This window comes from Pantherophis guttatus, chromosome 6 (assembly GCF_059756535.1).
Source record: "Pantherophis guttatus breed Tessera chromosome 6, ASM5975653v1, whole genome shotgun sequence".
Lineage (NCBI taxonomy): Eukaryota > Metazoa > Chordata > Lepidosauria > Squamata > Colubridae > Pantherophis > Pantherophis guttatus.
This window is the reverse complement of record NC_142068.1, coordinates 21,404,530-21,432,420: the sequence shown is the minus strand read 5'-3', so window position 1 is coordinate 21,432,420 and position 27,891 is coordinate 21,404,530. Positions and strand designations below refer to the sequence as shown.

General features: G+C 40.4%; 1 protein-coding gene and 1 long non-coding RNA gene across 12 annotated transcripts in view; one reads left to right on the top strand and one right to left on the bottom strand.

Annotated features, from left to right (window-relative positions):
- SLITRK3 (SLIT and NTRK like family member 3) lies at positions 1-26,800 on the bottom strand. Of its 6 annotated transcripts, none has more exons than XM_034439054.2 (3): positions 26,188-26,320; positions 18,816-21,608; positions 1-1,380 (listed from the first exon to the last, which is right to left on the bottom strand). In XM_034439054.2, exons 2-3 carry the CDS (start codon positions 21,586-21,588, stop codon positions 1,298-1,300), a joined length of 2,856 nt encoding a protein of 951 aa, XP_034294945.1. In that variant the 5' UTR covers positions 21,589-21,608; positions 26,188-26,320; the 3' UTR covers positions 1-1,297. The 6 variants fall into 6 exon arrangements, with proteins under 6 accessions (XP_034294945.1, XP_034294946.1, XP_034294940.1 ...); XM_034439055.3 differs by lacking the exon at positions 1-1,380 and adding an exon at positions 16,065-16,491 and having other exon boundaries at positions 26,188-26,793; XM_034439049.3 differs by lacking the exon at positions 1-1,380 and having other exon boundaries at positions 18,400-21,608; positions 26,188-26,800.
- LOC117678220 (uncharacterized) overlaps positions 26,743-27,891 on the top strand; it is a 68,167-nt gene continuing 67,018 nt past the window's right edge. For all 6 annotated transcript variants that reach the window (XR_015728577.1, XR_015728576.1, XR_015728574.1 and 3 more), the window contains exon 1: positions 26,743-26,876. This is a non-coding gene — a long non-coding RNA (uncharacterized LOC117678220). The remainder of the gene's footprint in view (positions 26,877-27,891) is intronic.

Below are 27,891 nucleotides of genomic sequence, written 5' to 3'. Positions count from 1 at the left end.
TATAAGGAAATGACCTTTATTTCTCTTGAACATGTCTGCAAAAGTTCACATTAATGCAAGAAAGAGAAGACAGCTGTGTATGCAAGTAGAAAAATCATTTTTTGGCAGAATAGATCTTACCAATCCTTTTCAGATCCTTTTTGCTTGGTGAATCTTTTAACCTTCTTCAAGTTTTGATTCTGGCTTTAAACTTGCCATTAATTTGCACAAACCATGGATGGAATACAATATGCCTCCAAATTTGGCCTTGTGGATGATCAGTGACTTGGTTTTGCTTTACATTTGTCCAGCAAATAGCAATGAAAATGGCATTCATATGCTGTGGAAAGAGTCAAAAAAAAACAAACAAAAAAAAAACCCCCACCATAATGTTTTACTACATTGTTAACAATGGTCCAGTATACCCCCTCCTGCAAAAACCAGAGATGCAGTTTGGGTAGGGTGATTCAGCCAGGTCAAAGCAAACCATAAACAATGTCACTATAATAGCATTGGAGATGATGAGCCTTTCTCAAAGAACATAACTTTTGGAGAACTCTTGTCAGGAAATTCAGTATAATATCCATTAATAAATCGGAAAAAATAATAATACCAGACTCATAATTCAAGTCAAAAAAATAACATCAATGAAATCAGCATTATGAAAATTCTGGGAGGATATAAAGGATTAATGTTGAAAGGACACCAAAGCATCACGGTAGAAGAATCTGCTGATAGCTTGCTTTGACTAAGAGGATTCTTTTCTTATTCACCACTTCCTTCACTTCGAAGTGCAAGGATGGGTCTCTGATGAAATTTTCGGCCTCCAGATGGGCTCATGTTAAAGGAGATCCTTCTGGTATCCACACTTAAGCTGAGTATGACTAAATACTGGCTTCACCATTCTCTGTTATTTTTAGCCATAGACTAGGAAGGCTGGATATTTGTCTAAGCACCAGACAAAGAGGCTTTAGCACCTGCTCTTCAGTTCAGTTTCTACCAGGCAGCTCCACAGCCTAACTACAAAAGCACAATTAAAAAAAAAAAGTGAAGTGGAATTGATCACAGGTTGGATGAAGAATAAAAGTGGATGCTTTTAGTTGATGATTTTAGAGTCCTCCTCCAGAAGATTGCCACCTAAATGTATTTATGGATCTTGAAATGATAAGCATTTGTCTAGATGCTTGATAGGTTCCAGGTTGAAATTGTTGCTTGCATAGCAAAAGAAAATAAGGAAGGAAAAGTGCTTAATTTAACAGCATGTCTTTTAGTCCTTTATAAATTCCATCCCAATGATATAGTCAATGTAATTTCTTCCCTACTTGCAAAGTGTAAGAAAAACAATCTTTTTCTTCACTTCCTTTGTCATAACAAGTGGCAGCACCAAGGAGACTGTCTGATCTTAAAAGAAAACAAAAACAAGCTTGTTCAGATATGGTTAATGCTTGGAAGGGATTGCAAGGGGAAATAATAGGAGTATAGGATAGATTAGGAATTTGAAGGGGAAAAAAGACCTGGGAGATTTATGTATTGTTGATTGCTGCATGGAAATAACATGCAAATACCAATGAAGTCATTAGGAATCTATCTTGACTTGAGGAAGGATTTATGATCACAATTTCTCTTCTCAACAGAGAAGAGTATTTTTCTTCAACAAATAGAGGATATTTTCTAAATATATGTTTTTCGGGGATTGGATTTTTTTTTCCAGGGGGAGAGAAATACATATGAAGATAGATATAAAAAACATGACATTTCCATAAGATCAAGGCACAAAACAAAACAAAATCTTATTAAAAAGCAGAGATGCCAACATTTACCTATCCTGACATGATGAGATTGTGGTAACAGATATTTAATTCAGGACACAATCTGAATCCTTAATCTGCATGGAGCAAAGCCTTCTTTTAATGACATGAAAAATCTGCACATTAATAATCAGAGTGCATTTTAGAAAGCTCTTACAAAAGACATGAATGTGAAGAGGTTTTTTCTTTCTTTCTTTACATTTCTTGGATATTTCAAAAAGAGAGAAAAAGACAGAGACTCCTTCCTTCTAAACTGCAAGCTCATTGCATGTATAACCTTTATTAATTCATTGTTAGAAATTTACTGAGATACCTTGACTTTAAGTACTTCCAAAACTCTTTGTTATTTATTGCACTAGTATTAACTCCTATTTATAGCAAATGAAAAATAAAACCTCTCAGTTCAAACTACAGATATTTCATTTTTTTCCCTTCTGTGGAAATCTTCCGATTTGGATATCTTCAAAGTGCATAGGAAAATCAGAAGTAATGTTATGCTGAATCAGATTTACCCATCTACCCATGGACAAGCTATGTTCCAGAGGTCTGGAGAGCACATTGTTAAAATTTGGAAGTAAAGTGGCCATTGTCAGATATACAGTGTATTTGATTGTTTATCTTGGATTATTTAATTTTTGGAATAATATTATGCACAAGGGCTTGGCTTCAAAGATCTGGTTAGATCATCATGTTAGATTACCTTTAAGATCAACATCTATTGAAAAATAAGCAGCAAGCATTTCCACCCATACAAAGGGGGGAAAGTTGTGCATTCCTGATTTAGCAGCTAAAACATTCCCCCAAAAAATCTTTTTAGGTTCCATAATGCCCCAGAATTTTAATAAAATGTTCTCAATGTTTTAAAGGATTTTAACCCTCTTCACAGATCCACAATCACATCATTAAATAATCAGAGATGGATGAATCAAACTATTGCAGATATACAGCATGACAGCTTTAAATACACTATGTTCTTTCCTAATTTTGCTTCTTTCTTAGAAAGCATACTATTCGAAACAGAATTTTATCCTAACACTTCTTTTTCTTCTTGTTAAGGTCTTTATTACAAAATTTGGATAAGGATGATAAATAAAGGACAATTCATTTCTCAAGGAAAGTGTGGACAGGGTCCATTTATATCACAGTTTAGAAAGATCAGACCCTTGAAATGCTTCATTCAAGAGTTGTATGTGAATGTACAGATTATTGGTCCTTTTTATGAAGGAAGAGGAAAGCACAGGACAAAATATTTTTTGTGATAGATATATGATCACGTCAAACCTGTTTCCTTGCAAAGTGCTTTTTTCTCTCCAGTAAAATGGGATTTGTTCTTTCAACATTTTTAATTCATTTGGAAAAATTAAGAAAATGTGAGATGTCAGGAAAAGCATGATAGGGAGCTGATAGCTGCTTCCCCTATTTCCTATCCTAAGTAGAAACAAATCTATTTAAATATATACCATAGTAACTAACTAACATTGCATTGCTACATATTGTGTTGAAAATATGCCAATAGGAGTAACTATTTTCCCAAGGACAATAACAATTACCTGCCTTTAGTTCAATATAATTTATGCTTGTCCTTAAGAGCCATTATCATTTGAAGGTATCCTTGAATATCTTAGATTAATATACCATCCTCCAATGTTACACTTTTAGAGAGCTTTTAATGAGAGAGTTTTAAACAAATCACATCCACATTTGTATTTGTAGTGATGCAATCTCAATTTGTACTTATGGTGGTGCCATGAATGAATTTCATTCTTGTATGTATCTTAAGCCTCGAATAAGCCATAGGAAAAGGCTACAACCTCCATACATTCTTAGAATGTATGCCAGAAATAGAAATAGAAATTCTGGATCCTTGCCACTAAGCCACGCTTCGATGAACAGAGCTAGGGTCATATACAGATATATTTACAGCAATAAATGTGGGTTCACATGCTCATAAAGATATATTAGTTAGGCAGATGGATGGATGGTACCTAGATTCTTAACCACTTCTGAACCCATGCATTTACACTGTTACAAGTCAATCTTTCCCTTCTGTGATTACTGCTAGGAAGTATGGAAGTATTGCTTTGGTTTGTCAACCTACCTGAAATGAAGCAAAATAATTTGCATTACTACCTAATAATATTCAGTGGTACCTTGGTACTCATCATTAATTGGTTCTGGGAGGTGCAATGAGTACCAAAAATGATGAGTACCAAACATTTTTTTTCTATAAGGAATAATGTAGTGAGTCACAAGGCAGCCGATACTGACAAGTTCTAGTTTGTGTGTTGAGTACCAAACAACGAGTACCAGGACAAAATTTTCATGTCAAAATGGACTGAGTACCAAGTTTGATGAATTTCAAAGCAGTTGAGTACCAAGGTACCAGTGTACAGTTATGGTCCAAATTATGTCAAACTTTCTTATATCCAATATTATATCATATATTACGCATTTGATTTTAATAAAATGCCATTTCTCAATACTTGAAAACTTATTTGAATTTGTCCTAGCTTTAGTTGATTGCAGATACCTTAACTCTATACCACTGAAATCAAATTCACTGCTGGCAAATCTATATATCACACCTCACTTTTGGGTTTCCATGGTAGGAGACATAGTAGAATGTCATTACTATCTGTCCCTGTCAGCAAATCAGAAACATTGTCCATGTTATTTGTGATACTATTTTCTCAGCCTCACAAGTCAAATACTATAGCAGAGCTAGAAATACAAATGGAATTATTGAAACTCATGTAAGAACTGAAACCTGCGAGGCTTTCAAATAAGGACTATGGCAAATTAAGACAACTCTGAAGGATTGGTGTTGTGGAACAGACAGGGGCCAGGCCATAAAATATCACCCACCTACACTCGGGCAACTATTTAATTATGTCTCTAAACATTCCCAAGGCACTGAAGTCAAATTAATCTGGAATCTCCCAGACTGAGGAGGCTGATTTATTGCAATAATGCTTATTGCTTTTCTGCTTGGATTTCTGACCTCAGATGGTTTCCTTCATAATCATTATTTCAGTGAAGTGATCCCAAAGGTGTTTTTCAAAAGGCAACTGGAGTTTTTTTTTTCTTGAAGATGGTTTGCTTCTCATCCAGGAAGCTTCATTCAGAACTGAAGAAGCTGCTTGGATGAGAAGCTAAACAGCTTCAAGGAAAAACAAAGTCCAGTTGCCTTTTGAAAAAGCACCTTTGGGACAATCATGGCCTGGATGATTGAGAATCTCCACAGACAGTTACCGAGGGGAGAATTCTTAAGAGTCATAGAATTGAAGGGGTATTGAATCCACTGAAGTTAGCCACCTGATCCAGAAGCCAGGAATCCACATCATAACAGTGGCTGTCCAGTCTGTACATGAATCCTGCTTAAATATTCCACCAACTTTGGAAAGATCATTTAACCTCAATCTGCTTTTCTGTAACTTAAAATAATGTTCTCTGTCTTAAACCTGGGAAGATTAGAAAGACTTTTATTGTTGTATTTTATATATGACACATTTTCTGGTACTTGAAAACTGATATTGCATTTTCCTAAATATCAGTTTTCTCTTCCTAAGACTAAAACATCTTGGGAAATATGAATGTTTTCTGGGGAAAAGGGTAATGCCCCTTAGTTTAAAAGGCCCAGTGTTACAGTCTTTTCTGAAGACGCTCACCCTGGAACCAGCTGTTTCTTTTAATTTTCCTCCAATTTCCAAACTTTCATCCTTTGCAAATGATTGAGAAGGTAGTGGGGAACCAGCTATAGAGAGTCCTGGATAAATTGAATTATCTGGAGACCTTTCAGTTAAAATTCAAATCTGGGTTATGGGTAGAAATGGCATTGATCGATCTGGTTGATGACTTGTATCATAACCTAGATCCGTGATGATGAACCTATGGGTTTTTTTGTTTTGTTTTGTTTTTTGCTTTCCCCAGCCTCCAGAGACTCCTAGAGAGGGTCTGGAGGCTGGGGACAGCAAAAAAATCACTTCCTGTCCAACTGGAAGTTGGGAAAAGGGCCATTTTGGGACTCCTGAGGGCCTCCAAGGGGATGGGGAAGGCTGTTTTCACCCTCCCCAGATGCATAGAGAGGATCTGGAGCCAGGTAAGAAAGAAAAATGAGGCTAACGGGCCATCACGTGCCAAGAGCAGGGGGTCACACACACATGCACGGAGTGGGCCACATAGAATTATGGGTGTGGGCATGCGCATGTGCAAACCTTCCCCACCTCCCCTCCTGGCACACGATGGCAAAAAGGTTAGCCATCACTGACCTAGATGAACATGTATCACTTTTGATAGACTTGCCAGCAGCATCTGCTATCATTGACCACAGTGTCTTTCTAAACTGTCTGTCCTGTTTGGAAATTGGGGCATGTTTTATGACATTTGGACTATTTCAGACTGCGGTAATATGTAATCAGTGTGAAACTCAAATGTAGGATGCTTTAGGACTCAATAAAGCCCCCATATTATTTATGATCTAGATGAAAGCAACATTTTTTAAACAGGAATTCACATTATGTGAAAATGAAAAATTCTTTACACATCTCATTTTTGTCTGACTGTAGTACTGACCCTTGTGAATAATGCTTCATAACAGACACAAATTATAATTAACTCCCATCTGCAATATGGACATATATAGTATTAATGTAGGCAGTATTAATGTTTATAAAAAGAACTACTAAAGTGACTACTGTGTCCTTCCTCACTGCAATAATAATAATAATAATAATAATAATAATAATAATAATAATAATAATAACAACAACAACAACAACAACAACAACAACAACAACAACAACATAACCCAAGCATCAATTCATAAAGGTTTCTTTTTCCACATATGCACATGATTACATTCCTACTCATAGTTATACCAAAGGACCTTAAAAAATGTAATATAAGAAAATGTAAGGAAAAATATCTGGATAAGGAAAACTAGTAAGTCCCGTCTAAATTCAGAGATTAAGGATGTGGAATATCGAAAATCCACAACTGAGACTACGTTAGTCAGTTATTTATACTTTTCTTTAAATCTGAAACTATAGGTAAATTCAAGAATTAGAAAATATTAAATGAAATATGTATATGCATATAAAATTACTATAAATAAAGACTGCATTAATTTTCACTTCCCAATTACAGTATCTGTTTTTGCACATTTAGAAAACAATAGTTTGGAACTTTAACATAATCTTACTGAATAATAGCTTATTAATAGACTATAAAAATAGCCTACTCTCACCACCTTTTTATTTGAAGCTTCAATGTATGATCTCTGAAAAAAAATAAAGCTGTTCTTTCATACTTTGCCCTCATAGCAACCCTATTATGCAGCATAGGTTACGACTATGTCTTGCATCAGTTTTACAGTTAAGCAAGAATTTGAAGCTTGAGCATTGCCAGACTGAAAAGACATTACATTTAGATTTTAAATAACACATACAATCCACAAGTTGTCACAAACTCACTCTTGCCTCCAGTATTTTTTATCCTCAAGAACATTCTCAATCATAGCAGGCCAACCAAAACAATATAAGAGCACACAATAGATACAAACTCATGGTAAACCGATCGAAACTAGACTGCAGAAAATACGACTTCAGTAACAGAGTTGTCAACGCCTGGAATGCACTACCTGACTTTGTGGTTTCTTCCCCAAATCCCCAAAACGTTAACCTTAGACTGTCTACTGTAGATCTCACCCAGTGGTGGGTTGCCCCTGGTTTGGACCGGTTCAGCCAAGCCCTCCGCCCTGGATGTCATCATTGGCAATCTGCACATGCACAGCAGCTAGGTGCGCGCGCAAGCGAAGGGAGCGCACATGAGCGATCCCATTGCGAACCAGTAGTAAAGGTAAGTAGAACCCACCCCTGACCTGACCCCATTCCTAAGAGTTCTGTAAGGGATATGCATAAGCGCACCAGCGTGCCTACCATCCCTCTCCTAATGTTTTCTTTTATTCGTATACTTTTCATGTATTTATAATTATGTTTACACCTGTATCTGTCATAAAATACATGCTTGATGAAATAAAATAAATAAATAAATAAAGCTCAAAAGCTGAAACAAAAATGATCACCAAACAGTATTTTTTCTGCTCATAGAATTCATATTTTAAATCATCTCATCAATAGTTAATTTTATTTTAATAAAAACTGCTTGATTTTTTTTTTGCCTGCCTCTCTTGATTTGTTAGTGTGCAGTCTTGACATGCCAAAGACAAACACTTATGCCACAATAGATAGATGCTTGGAATTGCCAATGAAGATTCTGTATAAACATCTCAGTTGCAATTCTTATCGCTGTTAGCCTATCTCAGTGATGGCTAACCTTTTTGCCATCGCGTGCCAAAAGTGTGTGTGTGTGGGGAGTGTCGAGCGCACGTGTGCCCACACCCATAATTCAATGCCCCCCGTGCTTCACCCCTGCCCACATGCTGCACGCTCCCCCCCCACTCCCCCCGCTTTAGGCACTCAACAGCAAAAAGGTTTTTCGCCCTCCCCAGGCTCCAGAGGCTTTCCCCTCGGAGGCTCTCAGGAGGCTGGAAACAGCCCATTTCCCTATTTCCGGTGGGCCCAGAAGGTCCAAAAATCAGCTGGCCGGCATGACCCATGTGCACTGGATCTGAGTTAGAGCAACACTCATGTGCCCACAGATATGGCTCCAGGTGCCACCTGTGGCACACGTGCCATAGGTTCGCCATAGGCCCTATCTCATTATATGATGGAAATAATGAGTGCTTGTCTTAAGGAAAAAGGAATGTGTATATTTTAAACCATCCCTTTCCTTCCCCCTATTTTTTCTACTACTTCTAGCCATAGACATACTTAGTTAAATCAAGTAAAATAGACATATTCACACAACATACTAAGCTTCAATGTTAGTAACCTTATTCTGGTTTTCTGAAGGCTCATTTAAAGTTCAATATATTATGCCAATCCTGGAACTGAGTTACTTCAGTTTAAGAGCAATCAATGATTTGGTAATATTTAGGCAAGTTGAATGCAACTTCAGAATTGTTGTTGTTTTTTTTAACAAAAAAAACTAAAATGTTTTTTTCTCACAACAATCTTAAATGCACTGAAAATGAGGAGCTACATGTTGATTAGGTAGCTTTACTTAGTATATAACATAGATATGCAAAGAAGTGCTTTGGACTTGTGTGAGTATGTTTACAATACTTCTTTTTTGTTCATTAAAGAAGGCAATTTTTTTTCAGGCTCCTACGTGAATTTTGAAAAATGAAAATAAAGAATGCTTCCACTTTAAAAGACATATACCCGTGATGGTGAACCTATGGCATGCGTGCCGAAAGTGGCACACAGAGCCATGTCACCTGGCATCTGCAGTGTCGCCTGTTCCTCTTCTGGGTTTTTGTGACGCATGCACGTGCGATGATCAGCTGGCCTTTTTGCCTGCAGCAGTGCTGGAAACTGGAGGAGTTGGTCTTCCATTTTCCTGCGTGAGCATGCGCCAGCCAGCTGATCATTGTGAGCGCATGCGCGCCAGAAACCCGGAAGGCAAGCTGGCCGGCATGCATCTGTGTGCTGGAAACAGGAAGTTCATTTTCGGGCAGGCACATGCCATCACTGACATATACCATCTAATTTTGAGCCTCACCCCGAAGCCTGAAAAAACAAAACAGAGCATTTTAATGAACAGCAGATCAATGCTGTGCTTGTACCAGGTTCAAAGCGTTTCTGAATCATTTGCAAAGCATGCGTAGTTCTAGTAAAGAAGTTCATCTAATGAAGCATGTCCTATAAGCTGCAAAAATAACCCTCTGAAGTCCAAGTCAGTGACTGTCCTTAAAAAAATATGCAAGAAAATGAAATACATGATCAGAATACATTAGTTGTATGTCTTAGCCTGCTTTTCACCAACCTAGCATCTCCCAATGTGTTTCAGTAGCATCTGTTAACACATCTGGAAGTCTAGGCCAGGAAAAAAAGTAACTCTGAAGGACAAACCAACATGATTAGAAAATAATTTTAGCCTTCATTTGTTCTGCCAGCAGAAGAGGACCTGTAAATGTTTGCTTTCAAGGTAACATTCTACAAAGATAGGATTAATTTTGCTGAAGGGGAATTGGATTAAATTTGTTCCACCTACCTGTGCTAAGAATTTCCTTTCAGATTTTGTTTGATTCAGGTGAATATAAATTAAATGGATTGCCATTTGTCAGAAATGGTGTAGGGTCTCCTGCTTGAACGGGGGGTTGGACTAGATGACCTTCCAACTCTCTTAATCTGTTATATCTGTTAAATGACCTGGCTCTGAGTCAGTGAATCTCATTTGCAGTTTTTCTCATAGAAATGGAAAGAACATATTTTGGAAGATTAACAGTTAAGTTTCACTGTTACTCATGAAAAATATTTGCATAGGTGTGATTAGTAATAGCACTTAGACTTATATACTGCTTCACAGTATTTTACAGCCCTCTCTAAGGAGTTTACACAGTCAACATATTGCCTCCAACAATCTGGGTCCTCATTTTACCGACCTTGGGAGGATGGAAGGCTGAGTTAACCTTGAGCTGGTGAGAATTGAACTGCCAAACTGCTGGCAGCCGGCAGTCAGCAAAAGTAGTCTGCAGTACTGCATTCTAACCACTGTACCACCATGGCTCCTACTTGTTTTTGCAATTCCCATTGAATAGAAATGACCCCCAAATTTGGGAACCTCTCATTCTTATACGAGTTTACAAAGAAATTCTGCTCTTTATGTTAGGTTTCCTTGAATCATAGTTGACTGAAGTCTAACACTGAAATCTGAACAAGTACTGCAACAAGTCCCAAGGATAACAGAGCAAGATTTTGCGAAAGTAAAAATGTTTCAGGTTCAGCTTGAAAAGATAGTTAGCCTACTGTTTAAAGGTAATATTTTTTTTAAAAAAATAAAGTAGTTTAGGCCACCGAGGTGAGAGAAAATCAAGTTAAATATCCTATTTATGGAAATGAAAATCAATAAAACATATAACATAAAATCAGAGAAAATGACTCAAACAGTAACCTGTCAGTTATCAAGAACAACAACAAAAAAGTTTTGCTCACCACATAAGAAAGTTGAACATCAACAGAATTTTGGTGCTTTAAAGATCATCCAAGGTTATAACGCTTATTCAATTGTTACACATCAGTTGTGGAACTGACTACAATATGAACTTAATCTTGTACACCTGATTATTTCCCTGATACAGCAAATGGCTCTTTTTCATCTGCAGTTTGTATAGCATTATAGCAAAATCATTGAATTATCACAATGTGCAGCTAATCATTCTCATAGGGAACATTATATTCTGGAACAGAAAGGAGAAGCAGAATGAATATGAATCTTATTACATACATTGTGACTTTCTATAAAACTCACAACTCCAGCTCGTTTGCTATGATAAATCTTATTTCTAATATTCACACAGTGCCTTGGAATATCCTAAACTGACTGGAAAAGAGATGGCGAATTTGAATCATATCCCCTAAACAGTACTGAAAAAAATATCAAGTAAAGTATCAGAAAGCCACATGTCCTTTTCCTACTCATTATGAACAAATTCAGGGAGAAAACACACAGAGATACTGTATACCCGTTTCCCCGAAAATAAGACCCTATCTTATATTTTTTTGAACCCTGAAATAAGTGCTTGGCCTTATTGCCATGTGCTGAAAAGCCCAACTGGGCTTATTATCAGGGGATGTCTTCTTTTGGGGGGAAAGGGTACACTTTTCTCATCAACATAGTCACGTCCAACTATCAAATCTTTTTTTTTCTCAGAATTATCTTATCTATCTGAACTGTATTGGCCAAGACATGACTTTCATCCCATATTCAAAATACAATTTACTCTTTTGTATATACATAAAAATATTGGAGTGGAGATCACCATTATCATCTGCTGCAAAATTTATTGAGTTTGATACCTATGCAGCCTAGACAATAAATAGCCACTCAACTAGCAAACTGTAAACGCTGGAATCAAAGCACACTTGGAAAGTAACAGGATGGACAAGCTTGCATCCAGAATAGGCACAGAAATCCCCTAAGGAAGATGTTGATAAAGATGAAGGTAGAACAGGATATTTAACTTGCCCCTTGATTCCATGTACCATGTCTTAGACAGACAACTGAATTTTCCTTCTGCACTGGGGAAGTCTGGTGGGGCTACACTTTCATCATTTGTAGCACTTAGACTTAGACATCACTTCACAGTGCTCTACAGTCCTCTCTAAGTGGTTTATAATGTCACTCTATTGCCCCCAATAATCTGGGTCATTTTATCCACCTCAAAAGGATGGAAGGCTGAGTCAACCGTGAGGCTGGTGAGATTCGAAGTGCCAAATTGCAGGTAGCTGGTAGTCAGCAGAAATAGCCTGCAGTACTGCATTCTAACTACACCGCCACCACGGTAAAAACATTATGCTGCTTTTAGAGGCAAATTTCAGACTACATACTGTAGCACCAAGTTCTCTTAGCAGCATCTCCTTCTGCTGCATCACTTTGTTTAAAAGTGAAGTTTAAATAAGCCACTTAATCATCTATTCTATAGCATTGATAACCTTTCAGTCAAATCCTCTGAGCTGGGCTGTTTTTCTGAACAACCTAAAAACCCTGGAAAAGGATCTTCCATCCTTTTCTACCATCCTTGCTTAGCTTTGATGTCATTCTGTGGTGTCAACATTCCCAACAAAAGCTAGCACTTATTATGCTTGGCTATATTTCTGAAGGTAACATACTTTTCTAGCAAATCCATAGGGGTGTTGTTTAGTATTTAGTTTGACTTCAAATTGCACTGCAGTTAGTAGGCAAATCATTCAGCCGTTTTCGTTTGACATTCAGCCAGCTGTCACAAGCCATAATATTCCACTACAAAATGTTCCTGAACAGTAGAAATATTAATTAATAAAACCTGTTTTACAGCTGCAGAGCAGACATGTTAATACTTAGAGGGAAAAGGTTTTGTTCAACTTCAATTGCTCGCATGCAGAGAATCCACACCTACTGAAAAGTACCATTTATTTAGCAGATTAACTACTAAACCAAGCTCTGACTTTTCAACACTGAGCAGATCTATGAGAAACTCTTCCGTCATGGGGAAAAAACAAAAACAAAACCAGAGTTGTCTCTTTCAGCTGTCAACACATTGAAAATCTCAGGATTTGATCAGTACTTTAAAAATTCTTATTGAAAATGTTTTATTGTGGGTATATATACATGCTTAATCAGTTAATAACAACTATTCATCTCCTTATAGCAATAGCACTTAGACTTATATACCACTTTTACAGCCCTCTCTAAGCGGTTTACAGAATCAGCAAATGAGGACCCCAACAATCTCAGTCCTCATTTTACCAACCTCAGAAGGATGGAAGGTTGAGTCAACCTTGAGCTTGGTTAGATTCGAACTGCCAAATTGCAGGCATCTGGCAGTCAGCAGAAGTAATCTGCAGGCAGCTGGCAGTCAGCACAAGTAGTACTGCATTCTAACCACTGCGCCACTGCAGCTCTTATGTATATAAGCATGTATATTTTTCATAATAAAAGATTTAATTTCAGGTATGAAAATCCATGCATGAGACATTTTTTGGGGGGTCCCAAAAATTAAATCTGTCCATCAGCTTCCCTGCCCACCCCCAGAAGAACTGAAATCTAGCAATAACACTTAATACAATAATATACAGTTCGCATATAAAATATCAGGTATAGGCACTAATCCATACTGGTGACTCAAAAAAACCCAGAAAAAAAATATCCAAGAGAAAGTAGATCTTTATCCTTGCAGGTACTACCATTATAACCATCTCGCACTTCTTGGCAGCTTTTTTCCCCATCCTTGCCCTTCAAATATTCCATTCTTAAATGAGATGGGTCTAGGTTGTCTCTTGCCTTTTGTGATTTTAATATCTGTACGACTGACAAGGATGCACATATGCCAGGGTTGCTAGGCAGCTGACATTTCTCTACCACCCCCATGTATTTTACAGACACCACCTCTTCCTTCTGCTCACTGGTGAAGATTATCACAGATCTCTAAGAGGTAGAAATGGAAAACATCTTTCAGGAAACTATAATATGGTATTTAATATAAGCATTGACAGTGGATACCATTTGCTTGATGAGTGCCCTTAAAAATGTAAGAATTCTATACAAAGGACTTCGCTGAAGCATATTTTCATAACACTTCCCTCCTACGAATATAATTTTTTTTCACAATTATTTCAATTAATATTATTGCTGCTGCTATCTAACAAAACTGCTAATGGTGATAAACCATCTCCACTAATTACCCATCACTCAGATTAATGAATGAAAACAGTCGCTGATGGGATGACCCACTTTAGAGAAATGAACAGCTATAGTTCTGCCCATTAGCCACTCAATCCAGTAATATTACCTCAATTAACAGTTATATTATATACAGCAGCATTATATAGCTGTGCCTTCAGACCCTGAATATGACAGATTTTATTGGATATTTAATAAGCAAGAGAATTATTTATGCAAGGAAACAAACAAAATTCAGACTCCATGTTCTTCTTTCTTTCAAAAGCATTCCTTTAAATAGAAAAATTAGTCTTATACATTCGTTTTCGCTTAATATTATTTCAGCATTTCAGTTCAAAACTGATTTCTATATTTAAGCTTAGATGTCTTTGTGATTGACAATATAAACAAAAGAAAAATATTATTTATAGCCATTTAGCTCTACGATGCTGGTGTGATGTTATATTTCAAGACATAATGAGCAATTCATCATGTTTTGAAGATTTTATAAAGAAAGAAAACGAAAGAAAGAAAAAAAAGGAAAGGAAGAAAGGAAGGAAGGAAGGAAGGAAGAGAAAGAAAGCAAAGAGGTCATAACTGCCTATAGGAAGTATCTTGGCTGAGATGGGTGGCTATAAAAAAATTGAATAAAATTTTAATTATTTTAATTATAAAATAAATGTGTATTTATGCTGATAATTTTTTAAAAAAAATATCTTGCTGACCACCCAGCCGTACAGGAGAAACAAATGAGCTTGATGAAGCGATAATGCTGTAAACCCAAAACTGCAATGACACCTCTATGATAAAAAAATGCATTTGAAATTTTCTAATTTCAGAAACTACATTAGAAATGATGAGCAGCAAATGCTTTAGGAACTCAGATGTATTGGATTCACAGCCAGACAGCGTTAGGATAAACAGCTTTTTGTACATCTCAAATTTAACACAACTGTTATAACAATTATTATGCTGAATCTTGGTATACTTTTGCACTACAATCATATCCAAAGTTGGTCATATCCAGCATGAATCTATTTTACCCGCTCAATCTAACTTCCTGTTACTGGATTTTGAACAGTATTCTAATACAACCAAATTCCCTAGACTCTTTCTTCCTTTGTGGAATAGAGCTGTTTTCTCTACTATGGAATAAAGTAATCATCATCATCATGCAGTGTAGGGAGGGGGGGGACTGTATCCACTTTACACATGAAAACTCCCAGTAGTAAAAAAAAAAAAAAGACTTTAGGGAAGAAGCCAATGGCTCAATCCAGTTAAGACCATAGGCCTGAGTAAATTCTAGAAAGCTGCTGCAATTCAGAACGTAGATGGACCAGTGGCATCAATGTTACTGGACCTAAAGCATACTTAACCAAAATCACAGTCAACTAAATTACACATTTTATGACTTGAGCTTTGTACACAAGTTTACTTTGATTCAATATGCCCATGATTAATAGCACAAAGATATCTCAAAGCAAAAACTGGGCTTTTGTTACTGCCTTGCTAATTGTAGATCACAGATCGATTATTGCAAATAAGACTCAGTAAATAAATACAGCATTGTACTGTTCTCAATCCCACTGTCTGGGTGGAAGAGCCTAAATTCAATTTCTATTATTCTTAAGTGGGATATATTTCATATTACCCCTGGATAGGTGAATATTAAGACAAAATTCAAGAGTAAAATCTTCAAAATAGTTTCAACTGGCTTAATTTCCAGAGCTTTGATTTTTACCTGGCTTTAGAAGAGGGGATACAGTGGGTTTCCTATTCCAGTTTATTTTAGTGTTATTTTTTTAAAGGAACACATCCCGAGTGATTAGCGACCATATGAAGGAACATATATTTTAAACCCAAGATTGCAATTTATGCACTGATTCCTTAAATAAATTAGAACAAATAAATCATGGATCAAGAGTATGAGAGGAGAGATAGATTTCCCCACCCCACCCCATCTTACAATAGAGACACTTTAAATTCCCTGGATAGCATTTTAGTAAGACAAATAAATTGCTTTTATGACTTATTTTATTTTTTAAATACATTTCCCCTTTCTTCATGAGTGTGTGTCTGTGTGTCTGTGTTATATAAATATAAAAACCATTGCTTGAAATCGTCAGAAACAGGGTACCACCACCATATTGGTACATACTAAAGGAAGTACTTTCCACAGTTTCCCTTTAGTTTGATTTTTTTATCTTCATGTAAGGCATTAGTGACGTCTGGTGAATTACATTCAACGTGATGATTTTCTATTAAGGGCAGATTCGGGACTCCAAATGGATAGGCTGTGTGCACCATTCAAAAGTAGCCTCCTGGTCTCCGGGTGTCATTTCTGGAACTCGGGTGCCATCTACTGGCCATACGGGATGGATAATATTTTTTTCTCCACCAAGGAAATCTTTCCCTTCGGATTTTTTTCAGTGTCAACTCAGTTCTACAAGAAACAAGATACCAGCTAGATACCTTGGAAAGGAAATAAATGAAACAAGCAAACTTTTTTTTTTTTTGCTTCTTTTCATACTAGTCAAAATAATTTGGGGGGAAAAATGCTCTACGAAGTTAATTTGGCAATATAGCAATTCTAAAGTAAAAAAGAAGAGATATAACAAAAAAAATCTATAGCAAACACAACAAAACCACTTCATTTATCTCAGCCCAAACTATGATTTCAGTAAAACAGATGGAAGCTTGTAGCCTAAAGAGAGTTACTAGGTCTAATTTTCTCAACTGTTATAGAAAAAGAGGGGGGGAAGCAACATACCCACACAGTTAAAAAAAATGCTGAAATTTATGCCTCCCGTTCTAAAAATAATATATAATATATTCAATATATTTAAAAAATTTAAACTTCGGGGTGGGGGTTGAAATCAAATCAAATGACTTTTCCTTGCAGCAGAACATAAATAATGGTACCAATAATTTCAAAGAATTAAATAAATCTATTGCATATTATTACGTAGGAAGAAACTCATTCCGATAAAAGCATAACAAATTGAAATGGAGGAAAACAGAAGGAGCAGAAGGGAAAAGGGAAGAGAAAGAAAGAGATTGAAAAATCAGATTTTAAAAATCCAAAATAGCATTTTGATAGAAAAATTGCAGAGATTGTTATTTTTGTTATATTCTATTAACATCACAATAGATTGTACTGGTATTAATAAAACAACATGGACTTAACGGGAAGCAAGGGTATGAACAGGGTATAGCTCAAGTTTTTAAAATTCAAGCTTTTGTATCTTCTAATATATATCTATTTTTTTTCAAAATGTTTTATTAGGAAAGCTATACCAGACGCATCACTGTACAATGATTAAACATTACCTTTACAATTGATATTTACTTGAAAGTACAGAATAAATATATGCACATTTGTATTTGTGTCTGTGTGTGAGAGAGTGTGTGTGAGAGCAAGGAAGAGAAAAAAGAAAGAACATTAAAAGTGTTTCTTCTAAGAAATATCTGTGATTGGTATCCAGTGAGTTTTATTTTTCCCCCACCTGTACACTTATTATGTTGGAGTCTTAATTAGAAGTGTGGCTGCTATTGAATAGAAAAGTAATAAACTTTTTTTAAAATAATAATAATAATAATGGAACTGACCTTTTCTTCCCCACAGGAATGCCACAAGAGACCAAGAGCTGGAAAGCTTGGCTTAAAATAATAGTTTTAGGCCAGCAATGTCTCTGAACTCCCTTACACAACATTTACTGTGGAAAATGGAGGGAGAGTGGGCACTTTGCAATAATGGCAAAGGAAGCTGATCGAAGAAGGTTGGGAATAGAAAGTTGAGACTGAGATTCGGGACTTGTGTGTACATGTAGGTGAAAAAGGAGAGAAGAGAGTGAAAAACATTAACAGAGGACAAGTTCCCCCCCCCAAAAGCAGTTTCCAGACATGCAGCTAACTGCATTTTTGTTGTTATTCACCCCACTTTTGTATTCTTTTAAATAAATGTACAGAATCTGTGCCATGATAAAAGGGGGAGGGGAAAAGCTGAAGACGGTTTTTTTTGAGTCCACCTCCCATTGTTCAATGTAAAAAATAGAATGGAAAGGATTGTGTTTCTATAGTATTTTGTTTCTTAAAAGAAAGAGTGCAGGAGAGAGAGAGAGAGAGAGAGAGAGAGAGAGAGAGAGAGAGAGAGAGAGAGAGAGAGAGAGAGAGAGAGAAGAGGAAAAGGAGGAGGAGGAGGAGGAGGAGGAGGAGGAGGAGGAGGAGGAGGAGGAGGAGGAAAAAGAGGGGAGGATAGTACACACAGAATTGTACTTTGTCAGGATCAAGACAAAGTTCCCCCATGATGCTAATTAATAATAATATTCTTATATCTTAGACAACATGGCACAGTCAAAGTCTCAGGTTTTTTGTTTTTCAATATAAAAAAATAATGATTGATTAACATCTGCTGGCAAAAGTCTGCAAAGGCACTTTTATCGATTAATGGTCATCTGAGTTAGGCCCTTCCTCCAAACCAACAACTGGCAGGGGGGAAGCACAGAGCTGTATCTTCTAGTATCAGCATGCGGTGGTCAGGGGGAGGAAAGGGAGAGGAGCGGATGTGATGTGAGGGTGCTCTGGGGGCTGGGGGGGAGTGGGAGATGCTGGAATTTGGCTGTAAAAAGCTAGACGTTTTTTTTTTTTCTCAAAACCTATAAGTGGTCTTCTCCAGGACTTCGAGGTAATCCGGCTTGGTTTGGAGTTTGGCCCTTAACTCGAGGTATTCACTTTGGGGGGGTTGATGATGTTCTGGGAAGCCCTTACCAGCTGAGAAGAGAAGAGTTTCTTTCAGTCTGGCGTCCTGTTGTAGGTCTGGATATTGCATGCCAGGGGGGTGCACGTGCAGTTCCTTTAATTTGGGCACTGTGCCGTATAGGCAGTCCACAAAGCCCACTGAGCATGGAGGGACCAATGGGGGCCTCTCCCTATTGTCTAGAACGGCACCAGTAGGAGGGAAGAGTACTACCCCACCATTCTTCTCATGGTGGAAGACAGGCGGCACCAGGGCTAGCTCCCCCAAGAGAGGAATCCCCACACCAATTCCTCCTCCAGATGGCTGAGGGTGTGGGTGATGGTTGGTTGTCACTATGGTGTTGAGCTGCGAGCTGGACACTGCCAGGTTCCATTCCTTCTCCTTCTCCAGCAAGGTCCTATAGCAGCTACTGTTCCCACTCTCCTTAGTGGGGTCAACAAACTGTTCCCCAACACAGGTACTACCTCCATTGCCACCTCCTAGAAGTATGTCCCCAGGTTGCCCAGATTCTCCTGCTATAACTTCATCTTCTTCGCGCGGCTTGTAGATGGGATTGTTGCACATCTGGGTTACCGGATGTGGGATGTAATCATAAACATGACCCATAGGGGGTGCCTTCTCTGGGGATGCACTCATTCCACCACCACCTCCACCGCCTGCCTCCTCAAAGAGGTGATGACATTGCATCTGGATGCCCGTTAAGTCAAGGGCTTCCTGCCGCTGTTTGTTCCGGAAAGGAAGCTTCTTGCGCCGTCGGCGTAAGACAAAGGCAAACAAGCCTGCAGCAATGAAGACTGCAGAGAAAAACAGCACAAGTAGACTAAGGATGAGCACAGAGAGTGGTACTGGCCCTCCTCCAGCTGGGGGTAGCTCATAGGGTGAGGGACTGGTAGGACTTGGGTGACCTGATGGTGGTGGTGCTGGTGAGGCAGTGGCAACATGTAACATTTCTGGACACAGCACCTCCAACTCCACAGAGCGGACATCTCTATTAGTAAGGTTCTCTGGGCTGGCACAAAGGACATCCCCCACCACAATGACAGAACTGATCGTCTCGATCCACTGCTTGAGGGGCACCAGATCACATGTGCAATCCCAAGGATTGAGCTTCAGGTCAATCTGGACAATGGCATTAAGGTGCTCCAACACACCAGCCACAGGCAGGTACAAGAATTTGTTGTTCCGCAGGTTGAGTCTGGCCAGGGATGTGCCAGCAAAGGCATCAGTAGGCAGGGTCCTCAGGAGATTGTCATTGAGGAAGAGTAGCTTCAGGTTAGGCATGAGACTGAAGGCGGCGGGTTGGATCTCCCTGATCTGATTGTACTCAAAGTACAGATAATGCAAGCACTGCAGGCCTCTGAACATGCCTGGGGTCAATCTCTCAATGTCATTGCCATTCAAGTATAGGCTTTTCAGATTAGGCAAGTTAATAAAAGCCCCATCCTGCACATACGAGATCCGATTGTTCCCAAGATGCAGAAGATCCAAGGAAGAGAAATTCCAGAAATCTGAACGGTAAATTTTTTGTATCAAATTCCCACTCAGGTAGAGTTTCTTGGCATTGATGGGCCTGGGTAAGAGCTCGGAAATATTGTGGAACCCTCTTTCCTTGCAGTTGACAGTTAGGCCCAAATCATTGATGTGCAAACTACAAGAGCAGCCGGTAGGACATATGATGGGTATAGGTGGCCTCGTCTGGTATGCAGCGATCGGAGGCTGGTTGGGTGCAGGATACAGGCCTCGAGGTGTAGGTGGTGGTTTGGGAGCCCTGGGCTGTTTCGTTGGCTTGGGCTGCTTAATGGAGGTTTTATATTCAACAGAGGAAGCAGTGAAATGGAAGGAGGACAACATGGAAGAAGGTTTAGTAGGCCAAGCATTTTCCTTGCTTGAGGGTAACTGAGGGACACCAACGCTGACAAGTTCCGAGTCAGACAACATGGGGCAGAGTTTATTTCTTTTGATTTCCCTCAAGTCCTTGCCATGGAAGTGAAAGGGGGTCTCACACGTAATGTCTCCCACAAGGGCAGTATACGGAATACGTTCCAGCCAGCTCTTCAGCTGAACTATTTCACAAGTACAGTTCCAAGGATTCTCTTCCAACTGAATCTCCATCAAACTCCTACCAATGTGGTCCAGCATCCCTCGATAGGAAAGTACTTTCAACCTATTCCCACGCAAGTCCAAGTGAGTCAGAGACACCGACTTAAACAAATTGGTCGGAAGCATAGGAATTAGATTGTCATTTAAGATCAGGACCCGGAGTTTACTCAGGTTTCGAAATGCCCCACTTTCAATTCGCTTAATAACATTGTAATCTGCCTGCAGATATTCCAGACTCTCTAATCCCAGGAAAGTATCATTTCGGAAAACGTCTAGTTTATTCTCATGCAGGTACAGTCGCTTCAGAATTTTGAGCCCATTAAAGGCCCCCGTCTGAATGTCTTGCAGTGCGTTGTTGCCAAGGTTAATAGAAACAGCATTGTTCAAGTGGAGAAAACTGTTTGTGTATAATCTTCTCATGGAGTTTCTCTGCAGGTAAAGTTTGAAAGGTCTCGACCATGATTCCGTTATCTGGCTAATATTTATAAATCCCTTGTTGTCGCAGTGTATATGAAAAAGGCTTTCTTTGACTTCACAGTAACAAGGATCAAAGCAAGCTTCCTCAATTTCCTCAGAATCCTCAATCAAAGGAATGGGGGTAGTCCATGCTACTGCAATTGTGCTTAGAAGGGTAATCCACAGCATCCTTCTCTGACGGGGTGGATCTGCCATCGAAGGCTTCATGGTTCAGATGGATTACGAGACTGTAATGAGAATCAACAACACAAAGGGATTACAATCGATCAGCATTTCCTTTAAAAATACATTTCCAAGCAGTCGGACGGGGTGGGGGTGGGGGAAGAGAAGGAATGAGTTTGCGGGGATTCCTATCTTCATCACCAAAGGAAAAAAAACAACAACAACCTAGCAGCATTTACTTACTTTCGTACTCAAGTGATATCCAAACATTTAATCAGGCAGTGGCCTTCTTCCCTTCCCCCAGCCTGTCCACTCGTCTTTATCTAATGTTGTTTAGTACATAACACCATAATGAGGGAGAAAATGAAGGCTGGTAAAGGCCGTGCTGTAAATGATCTAGAAACATTCCCCCCCCCCCCCCAAAACCGAGACAATGTTCAGGAAGCAGATGATGTGCACAAACTCAGCTTCATATTTGCATTAATTAGAAATGAAAAGATGCGGCTGAAGAGAGATTTTTTTTACCCCCTTTTAATCTGGATACAGATACTCAATTAAGGGTAGAGGTTATCACCGTAAGCAATAAGCAAACATACACTTAACTTTCAAGGGATGGGATCCCACCAGGGGAATATCCAATTTTACATGACACCACAACAGACATTACTGAAGAAAAGGAGGACAAACAAGTTTCCGATACCTCTGATTCCTAAAGAAATGCTTGCGACTGGAATTAGAAACTAAATACTGTACACAGCAGCAATGCCAGACTCAAAACAAGAGAATTAAGCCTCTGCTCTTCCCAGCGCCCAAACCCAAATTAACATAACTGGGATATAGTACCAGATTTTTTTTTTAAAAAAAAAACATGCTACATATTAATCATTTCAGCTGATTAAAGCATTTAGAGATGATTAATCTTTGGAAAGAACCTGCTGTGCCATCTACAGATCCAAGTTGAAGACTAAGCAATGAAAAGACTGATAGGGAGATTGTCTGGCTGTACATTGAAAGGGGTGGGGGGTGGGGGAATACTTTGAATGATGATGCCTTGTGCCCAGAAGTCTACCCAGGGATGATCCAGCAAGGGAAAGGAGGAATGGAGGAAGACTGAAACTTGGGAGGAGATAAAAGACTTTTGCATCAACCACAAGCAAAATAACCATTCCTTTCTAGTAAAAGCCATCACCACCACACACATACAAGAATCAACTTAAAAGAGGCTTACCAGAACACAATGACCTACACAGGTTTCTCAGCTTGTCTTTGTTTCCTGGGTTCCTTCTTTCACCCGCACCCCCTCCATTCCAATACAGAAGAATAGATCACTGTTAAAGACTAGGCATCCTGACAAAGGTTGGGGGGGCTTCGTCGCCCTCCATCTACTGCCGTTCAAAGGTTTGCCAAGAGTCCCTGGTATTTAGTTGGGCTGCCTTCGCGGGCAAAGGAGAGACGGATTCGCTCGCACTCCCTCCATGCAGGAGAAGACACTTCAATTCCTCCCTCCCGATAAATAAAGGGTGGCGGGGGGGGGGGAGAGAAACCTTCCTTGGTAAAAGGTCATATTTAGGAAGAAAAACTGGGAGGGGAGGAGTTAGTGGGATTCACATTAGGGAAGAAAGCAAAGGATCCATTTGGAAATGAAGGAAATTGGGGAGCCTGGTAGGAAGAGAATTATACGAATAGGGAGGGGGAGGGGGAGGAAAGAGATCTCTGGGTTCAGCATTTTCATTTCACTCTTTGCCTAGACAAGCGAGCACAGCGACGTATGTGTGTATATTATTATTATTTTCTCTTCTATGTTTTTTTAAAAAAAGATGTTTGATCCAAGCACACATGGGGGAGGGGGAGGAAGAGAGAAAGAGAGAGAAAGAGATCCAGAAAAAAAAAAAAAAGCAGCTTCTACTTACCGGGTTTGAAGGAGGAGAGATTTTAGTACATTTGGAGAGCAGAAAAAAAGAGGGAGGAAAAAAAAAATCCTAGAAAATCTTACTTTAGCAAAATAAAGAGGGAAAAAAAAAAACCCCAAAATGACATATAGGCAAAGAACGTCCTCGGCTCTTCCTTTTTTTTTTTTTTTTAAGTTGCAAAAATAAATAAATAAAGGATTGCTGGTTTCTCTTTCTCTCTGCTCTGATTCTATACTCTAGCTTGGGAGCTGAAGCAAAAGGGAAAGGGGGGGCTGAGCAAGCACAGATGAGACGTGGTAGGAATGCAATGAGCTTCTTTAGGATGCAGAGATACTGCTTGGCACAGTCAATGGAGCAGGGAGGAGAAGGGGGCTGCTGCAGGCATCCCAGTTTCTGCTCTTGCTAAGCTATGCCTGGGCTGGGTATATATCGCCAGCTCATCTTTGGGGAAAGAAACAGAAGGAAGGAAAGGTCTGGGGGTGGGAGACCGACCAAGGAAGGGAAACAGAGCTTCTCTCCTGTGCTCTGGATGCCTCTATGGACCTTATTGCCTCCGGATCAGTTTTTCCCACCATGTACTGGAGCTTCAGGAAGACGCACTTGGCACCCAATCGGGAGCACACATCTGGGAAGTCCTGCCTGACTGTACAGGGTTTGCCCCCTTCTTCTGTAAAGAGAAAGACTGGGGTGAAGAATATCTATCTATCTATCTATCTATCTATCTATCTATCTATCTATCTATCTACAGTATCTATCTCTAAGATATCTAGCTAGGAAGAGGTCAGAAGTGGGGGAACTCTGAGATAATGGGGGAGGCTGGAACTGAAATGCCAGAATGGATTTGAGCTGGAGGTGGTCCCTGCCCTCGTTTCCCCTGAAAAATAATCTATGGGGAGTGTGTGTGTGTGTGTGAATAGGGAAGCCCCTAGGGCTCTCAAACATCCAGATTCCACCAAATTCTTGAGAGCAGCATACTTTAAGGCAAGGTATGGAACTATCTCACATTCAGGCAGGAAAGATTCTTAGATTCTCTGCAGTTCTCCATCAAACCTAAATCTGTCCCAGGAGAAGAAAATACAAGAGCAGCTTTGTGTCTGTTTGTGTGTGTCTAGATATGTGGGACTAAACAAGGACCTTTTTCTCTTGCCTTACTTTTTCCTATTCTTCTCATCCTCTCCCCACTTTCCCATTGCACTAGAAAGTCTTTGCTCTCCCTTCCAATAGGCTATTAAAAAAAAAATGTCTAGAACCAAGGGTTGAGTGACAAGGGACCTCTTTTTCCCTTTCTGCCCAAAAGGAAATAATGGACAAATTTAAGGGCTGCTGCCCTTCCCCTTATCAAAAGATCTGCCTTCCCCTTTCTCCCCTTTTTTACGATTCTTCCTGAAATCTACCCCTGAGGATAGGCTGCCTGGTAGAAGAAAAGAAAAGGGAAAGCTCTAATCTAAGCAAAATTTCTGTCTGAATCCAAGAAAATGACAACAAAGACAAGGAGCCTGGAAGGTAAAGGAAAATTCAGCCTGTGTAGAAAATAGGGGGCCAAGGGATTAAAAGAAACAATGGAGGTGGCAAATCGTAGCTACTCAAGAGCATCCAAAAAAAGGTTTGCTGATATAAGAATCTCCTCTGACCATTACAGCAAATGGAGTTGATGCCCAGTCATTTTTTTTTTTAAATATACCCAGGATCAGTTCCATCTTCAAGTTCTGTGAAAGCTGAGCTTGTATTAATCCATTGGGTGGCTTCCAAAACTGCCCACCTTCCTGCCCAGCCTAAAATTCTTCCCCAGGTGAAAACTACAAACTTTAAGTTTTCATAAAATGGACATCAATCCCGTTTCAATCAGGGAGGAAGGGGCCTTGTCAGCAAAATCCAGTTGCAGCCTACAAAATGGATTTGGAGGGTTGGTTGCTTTCTGCCGTTCCCACTTGAAGCGGGGTAGAGGGAGGGGGCAGTGAGGCTGGCAGGTGGCAGTGTCATTGGATCCCTTGGGAAACCTCCCCCCCACCCCCCAAACTCTATTTCTGCTCTCCCTATCACACTCAAAAGACCTGGGATTGTTAACAACCATTGAATGGTAGGTTGAGTGATGGGTTCAAAAATCAGACAGGCTTGCAAGGAATGAGAGACTCTTGTGCCTGAACTATTCTCTTAGGAGGCTCCACAAGGGTTACCAACCCCCCCACCCCCCATACGAGTGTGTCCCACCCCTCACACTTTAAATAGCTCCATAGGCAGACGCAGCAACAGCCACCTTGTTACTATGTCCTCTGGCACCATGGAAGTGCTCCTTAGTTGCGTGGAGGGGGGGAGCGGTGTGGTCCTTTTAATTGCTTTAAATGCAATCGACAGAAATCAGGGGTTTAAAAAAGGCAGGGATTTGTGCGATTTCTTGGAGAGCTGGGGAAAGGAGATGAATGGGGTGGGGGGTGGGGGGGAAGAAATGAAATGGAGGCAAATTAGCCGGAGGCAGTACATACCACAGCTCTTGCCCTGCACGAACAGGTCTAGGGAATCCTTTGCAATACAACCAGAGCAAAAAAAAAGAAAGAAAAAGAAAAGAAAGGTGTAACCTGTATCCCATTTTTTTTTTTTACCCGCGCGCTCTTTCCCAGGCATGCACAGATAGAAACAAATCGCCTGTGGCAAAAAAAAAAAAAAAAAGCTGCAATCGAGCTTCAGTCGGTCGCCAGATCTAACGGACAAAGAGCAAAGAAGGAAGGGCACCGAATACCTAAAGGCGATCCGCGCAGGATGGGCTGTCTGGAGACCGGTGGGTCGTCCCCGGTGGCGCGGAAGGACGGTCGCGTTTCCCTTCCTTCTTCTTCTTCAGGAATCTGCTCGGCAACTTCCATCCTGGGCCGAAGCGCAACCTGGCCAACTTCAGCCCTGCTGGCCCGCCGCCGCCGCCGCCGCCGCCGCCTTCATACGGCCCCCCCGCCCCCAAGCTCCAAGCGCGCCCGGTTCCTGCTCGTAATCCGTCCCCGCGAGCTCCTTTTCCCGCCCCCCCACTCCCCTTCGCAAGTTGGCCCGAGGAGAGACGGGGAGCAGCGGCGAGGAAAGGCTGGGCAAGAGCGATCGCCCGGAGGAGGAAGAGAGCGCTGGATGCAAATCAGTCAAGCGGGTCATGGCGCCTTGGCAAAAAAAACGCAGCTCGCCGGACGCGCCGCGCCTCGCCTCGCCTCCTGCCTTCCCACCGCGGCGGGGCCGCCCGCTTCCAAGGACGAGCGCGTGGCTCCCGCCGAGGCGGCCGCGACGAAAGAGGCGAGCCAATCGCTCGATCCCCGCCGTTGAATCGCCGGATGCATGGAGGATTGCTCCTGGTGCCTTCACTTCTTCTCTCTTTCGGGGAGGGGAAAGTCGGCCTGGAGGTTTCCGGAATCTGCGGGAGGCGGGGGCATCTCAGCTCGCCCCGGCTCAGCTGTATCCTTTTTTTTTTCCCCTTCCCTGTCTGAGGCAAAAATAATAATATTTTTTTTTTTAAAAAAAAATGGTATGGGTGGGAGGGTCTGCCTTGCCACAGTGATGGAGGCTGAGCAAGGAGAGGGAGGCAAAATGCTGGAGCCGGTCAGCTTCTTATTATCCCAGTCTCTTAGCAGAGCAGGAGCGAAATGGCTTTCGGGGGTGGGGAAGGAGAGAGCTTTTCCCGACGGTTGTAAAAAAACTGGGCTGGCGACGGGAAGCGGAGGAAGCCAAGAGAGCTTCGCAGCTGGACCATCTGGTGGCATCTATCTAGTTGGCGGGCACCATCCCATCCCATCCCACCTGCGCTTCGTTTTGGAGTAAGTCTCGCCTAACTTCAAAATAAGATTCATTTTGAGAGATGGCTGTGGAAAACGGGCCGTCCTGACTGGGGGGGAAAGGACTTTGAGGGGAGGGCACTCTTGTCAATGTTCACTTCAACCGTGATGGGGGGGGGAGATGGGAGGGCTCCCGAGGAGGAGGGGGAGGGGGACATGACTTTTCACCTGGCAACCAAAACCACTTGAGAAGGTTCATTCACATGATGGCAGGCGGGAAGGACCCTCCCACGTGGAAGGGGGACCTTTATCTGCAATTGCACTTGGACTTTCTTCTAAGGAGGGACCACCCCACATAGACCTAGGTCAGTATATCTACACTAAATATCAATGGGGCTCTGAAACGCTCAGACAGGGATTTCCCCGTCTCTCCCTAGAGATGTCGAGGGTTGAAATGAGTGTATGCCACACATTTAGTGCTGACTTTCAGCACACTTAAGATGCAGCATGTAAGAGTTTGTGGATGATGTTCCTGTTCCATAGAGTGATCTCCTGATTTTCCTTCCTGGAGCTGAAGGTAGCACTTTCTTATCCAGTTTTTCCCCACCACAGCCCTGGAAGGTAAGTTGGGTTGAAAGATAGGGGTTGCCAGCCACTGAGACGCCATGAAGATAGTCTTGTTCACTACCTAAAGCAAA